The sequence below is a fragment of the Asparagus officinalis genome, chromosome 8 (assembly GCF_001876935.1).
Source record: "Asparagus officinalis chromosome 8, Aspof.V1, whole genome shotgun sequence".
Classification (NCBI taxonomy): Eukaryota; Viridiplantae; Streptophyta; class Magnoliopsida; order Asparagales; family Asparagaceae; genus Asparagus; species Asparagus officinalis.
Window position 1 is genome coordinate 124,573,380 of NC_033801.1, and position 5,072 is coordinate 124,578,451.

The 5,072-nt window shown below is 39.9% G+C and overlaps 1 protein-coding gene across 1 annotated transcript; it reads left to right on the forward strand.

The window, feature by feature from the left end:
- LOC109851327 (zinc finger CCCH domain-containing protein 53-like) lies at nucleotides 442-3,890 on the forward strand. Its single transcript, XM_020421401.1, is given in 10 exon segments — nucleotides 442-477; nucleotides 574-668; nucleotides 671-749; nucleotides 842-1,036; nucleotides 1,141-1,223; nucleotides 1,376-1,609; nucleotides 1,696-1,813; nucleotides 2,509-2,712; nucleotides 3,166-3,227; nucleotides 3,330-3,890. Coding segments are annotated over 9 exon segments (1,053 nt in total). The 5' UTR covers nucleotides 442-466; the 3' UTR covers nucleotides 3,200-3,227; nucleotides 3,330-3,890.

Below are 5,072 nucleotides of genomic sequence, written 5' to 3' on the forward strand. Positions count from 1 at the left end.
CTGCTCCAGACCACGCCGACAAGGAATGATCCGCCTCGCCTTCGGCCCGGAATCCCTCCTCGCTCCCTCATCCTCAAGGCCCGCCTCGACCTCGCCTCCCTCCCCCGCCCCAAGTGGGCCCTCCCTCCCCTCTCCATCCCCCTGCCCCCTCCTGGGCGCCCCCCGCGGCACGCCGACGACTTCCCCCCAGACCTCGGCCTGGACGTCCGCTGGGACCCCCAGCTCCGCCGGACTACTCCTACGGCGGCGAGGCGGCGACACGGCCTCTCGTCGCCGGAGCCCGGCTTCGGGTGGAAGCCCTGCCTCTACTTCGCACGGGTTCTGCAAGAACGGCAGCAGCTGCAGGTTCCTCACGCCTCAACGAGGACAAGCTCGACGCCGCCATTCGACGAGCAGCGCCGCCGCCTCGCCGCCGCCGGTTTCGTACCCCCCCTCGGAAGCTTGCCGAATTCCCCCGTCGTCGCCCATGAACCAGAGGTAGGTGAAACGGTAGCAGCCGGCCGGCTTTTTTAAGCTTCTGACGGTACTGGCGTTAGTTCGTGGATTTATTCGACGGTTCACTTTGATTTTCAGGGCGGCTGCGGCGGCGGCGGCGGCGGCTCTGATGCTCGCCGGAGACGAGAGCAGGTTCATTGCGGCCGGCGAGGATCGACCGGAGAGCGAGTTCGCTGGATGGTGAACCCTGCGTCGAGGCAGATTTATCTCACTTTTCCTGCTGATAGCACTTTCAGAGAAGAGGATGTCTCCAATTTATTTCAGGTAAATGGGAAAAAATAAAAACTTTTTTTTTGTTTGAACTTTTTGTTGTTGTTTGGGGTTAAAATTGATTTGGGTTTGTGTCTTTTTTTAGTATTTATGGGCCAGTTCAGGATGTGAGGATCCCTTATCAGCAAAAGAGAATGTTTGGGTTTGTGACTTTTGTGTATCCTGAGACTGTGAAGTTGATCTTGGCAAAGGGGAACCCTCATTTTGTTTGTGATGCTAGAGTTTTGGTGAAGCCTTATAAAGAGAAAGGAAAAGTCCCCGACAAGTACAGGCAACTCTCTCTAATTTCTTTCTTCTTACTTGCTCTGGTCAAAATCTGCTCTTTTTCTGTAAAATCCTGAAAAGTTTGCTTTTTTTTTTGTTCATTCCCTTCAGAAAGCAGCAGCAGGGTGAAAGAGGGGATTTTTCTGGGTGTACTACTCCTACTGGTTTAGATTCCAGAGACCCATTTGATCTTGGTGAGGAACTGTCGATACCCATTTTCATTTTTTGATTTTTTTCCCTTATTTATTTTTCCAAAATGGGTAATTTGAGAAGAAGCTGAAGATACCCATTTCCCAATTTTTTTGTTTTTAGTTTTTTTTTACTGAAATTACTGCTTTTATATCAGGAGCGAGATTTATGTACAACAATGCAAACAGCAGTCAAGAAATCCTTTTAAGGAGAAAACTGGAAGAGGAGCAGCAAGCATTCGAGCTGCAGCAAGCAATAGAAATGCAAGGGAGGAGGTTTATGGGCCTGCAGCTGCTAGATTTCAAGAACAGAAGCCCAGCCATTTCAAGCCCAACAACAATCACAACTGCCCCTTCTAATGACAGGAGCTCTGAAGAATCTCCAACTGAAGGCAAGTATTTAATGATTTGATTTCCTTTTTGAATTTTTTTTTTTTTTGAAACCTTCTCCCCTCATTTTGATTTTTGCTGTTTTCAGACAAGAGCCCAAGTTTTGTTTCCTCTGGTGGAGAGCAGCAGCAGCTGAAGGCAGTCAATGCAGCTGATGATAAGGAGGAATCTGGTAGCCCCAATGAAGATAGTGATTTCCAAGAAAGGTAATGAATTAATTAATTAAATAAAATTAAAAGCTTGAGAAAATACTTTTAAATTTGACCACTTATAGGCACTAGTAAATGCTTTTAAAAGCTACTAATAAGGAAAAAAAAGGGATGAATTTGTGCACTCATTGGAAAGCAAAAGGGGAAATAAAAGTGTCTTTGTTACTCTTTCTTTTGGTTGGTCAAATGAGGCTATTCCTTTTTGTTTCCAACTTTTCTTATACTATGTGGTTAATTATGGAGAAAAGTATATTACAAAAAAGCCTTTGTCTAGCAGGATTCATTGTCAGTTTATTACATTTTACTAAAGTTTCCTCACCAATCATGATCTTCGTTATGCATAGATAATGTTGAAATATATAAAAAATGACATCACATGACTTTTGCATTAGCACTATTGTTTACAAGTTTTTTTGTGGAGTTTGATAAATTGTAAATGAGTTTTGTTTTACCATAAACATGATACAAATATTCTCCAAATTATTATTAAAAAACCCCTAATATTTCTCATATTCAGTAGTTTCATTAGAATCATCCATCACTCATCTAAGACTTGCTTCTTCTTCTTCTTTTTCCTTTCTTTTTTTTTTAAAAAAAAATCCCTCTTTTCCCTCAACAAATCTATGAAAATGTACTGGTTTTACACTACAATATAATTTATCCATCATTGCTAATTTCCTTGTTTTGGGCAGCGTGGAGCATAATTTGCCTGATAGTCCTTTTGCATCACCGACCAAAGCTTCTTCCTTATTTGCTGGGGATCCATTCTCCGCTGCTTCGGCTTTCTCTTCAGTTCCAGCTCACAGCAACGGCAATGGCAACGGCAATGCCAGCAACCTTGTTCCCTCCACTCTTGATGTAGCTTCCTTCAAGTCTTGCTTCTTCCAAACACCAAGGTACTGTGACAATGGATTCAAAAATGGAAACTATAGTAAAAAGTTCCTTGCTTTTTCACATAATGTTTCTTTTAAAATCCTTGACAGTTGGGGTGGTTATGTAGTATTCATATGATGCCATATTTCTCTATTCCAATATTTTCCTTACATAAAATGATGGAAAGATTATTGGAGGAAAACTAATGAGGGTGTTCCTTTGCATGAGTATTTTCTACAAATTAGAAGCTTTTCTTCGAAATATATTTGGAGGGCGACTAATGTGGCAGACATACAGACCACTATAGTCTAGATTATCAATATATCCAGATCATAATCGATAGATTACAACATGGTACAGTCCTAATGTACTATATGAAAAAGATGCTCTTTTTCAGTCTTAAGTATTTTAATGCCAAAGATGATGAGAAATGTTTTTTTTTAAAATTAGATTGATGAGAAACATTTGTTTGTCAGGTTGTCATCTGATCATGGAGCTGTTGGACTGTAAAGAGTGATGCTAGCCTTCTCAATTTCTAGTAAGAAAACTTGAACATTATTCCTGCAGTCAATTGATTCTCAATTCAATTTTCTAACCTATATATTACTAATACCATTCTCATTGTAATTACTTTGTGCAGGAAAGAAAGAAAAGAATGAAAGAAGAAAGTTTAAAAGGTAGGAAGAAAGGAGAAATTGTAGCTATACCCCCCTTAGGCTTATAGTAGTTCTTTTTTACCCCCCTCAATATCTAATGTCTAGCCATAGAGAAGCCCCTGTTGTCATATAAGAAAGAAAGGAAGGAAGAAGTGCATATTTTCTTCTTGACTCTATATAAGTGAATATTTTACCAAGTTACTAGAAGTATTAATATTGTTACTAGTTATTACTAGCTAGGTACTATTATTAGGGACCGACCTGCCAACAACCAGCAAGATACAGAAACTTGAAAGGAGTGAATGCGAGAGAGGACAGAGGAAAAGGCCAAAGATTTCCGACTGAAAAGGGAAGATGAGCCGAGGGTAGGGACCACTCTTTGAGAAGAAGATGAGGGCTCATGACGATGATGATGATGATGATGATGTATAAATACAAGTACTATAAATTCTCTCACATGTGTACACTGTTTATTTCTCTATTGTAGGAGGTGACAAAAGTTTAAAGGAAGAAATGAAACTAGAAAGAAGTGATATTGCATTCTCTCCCTCCCTCCCTCTATCTCTCTCTCTCTCTCTGAAGTTTCTACCCATGAAACAATCTCTTTGAAGTTTTATTTAGGTGTTTGTGCACAAGTTTATCTCCCAATTCATCTATGTAAACAATTTTACTTTCCGAATCTAGATATTTAGGGTCCGTTTGTTTGCATTATTTGGAGAGCGAAAACCTTTTTCAGAACTTTTGCAGACTTTCACCCTCCAAAAATTGCATCCAAACGGGCCCTTACAGATTTATCCCCTTTTTAGTGCATTGAGCTAAAATATCACCTTAAGGTGTATTTCGAAGATACTCATTATCTGTTAGTACTTTTCCCAATCCATTTTTTTGGTTATTTTAGCTCCGTGAGGCAGGACTACGGGTAGAACTGCAAATATGTACATATGGGGGTAATTTGCAAAAAAAGATGGATGGTTATGAGGGTGTACATGTGGGAATAGATTGTGGGTTTTTCTGCTTTGTTTTGGACTGTGGGTTTTCTGTAATATATCTAATTTTTTCATGCCTGCTGTAATAATTTCCTGTTTAAAAACTCAAAGAGAATCTAACTATTGCATAGGAAAAGGTGGAGAATAGTGAGAAGCATCCATCATTTCTGCAGCAGCAAATAAAAAACTGTGGCTCTCAGAGTTGAGTCACGTGAGTTGTCACGGCTTTTTGTGTTTTTAACTTTTAATATTTGTTTGGTTGTTGTCCTTTTGCCTCTATAATTCCCTTTACTTTATTAGAGGTCTGATGTGGCCTTTTGGATAAGGCCTGGTGTCTGTCAGTGATTGAGCTGTCCTGTGTCTTTCATAGTTTTGAGTTAATAAAAAAAAACAATGCAATTATGCATAATTGCGCCAAAGGCTAAATTATCATACTGTTGTTTACTTGTACCTAATAATCTATTTGTATTATCTCGATGTTAATAAGATATTGGGAAAATGACTTTCTAGCCCAAAAATGGAGAGCCAAATTAGTCTCACCCACAAAACTAGGTGAACAAGCCAGAAAAATCCTCAATCAACTTTGTATAGATTCTAACCCTTAAATTTAGTATCGCCTAAGCAAAAGTTTTTCATTCCTCACTTTAACACTAATTAAAGCACATGTGACATTCTCTCTTGCTCTCTCTCCCTCATCATCATCATCATCTCCCTCCTCTCATCATCATTATCATCTCACTC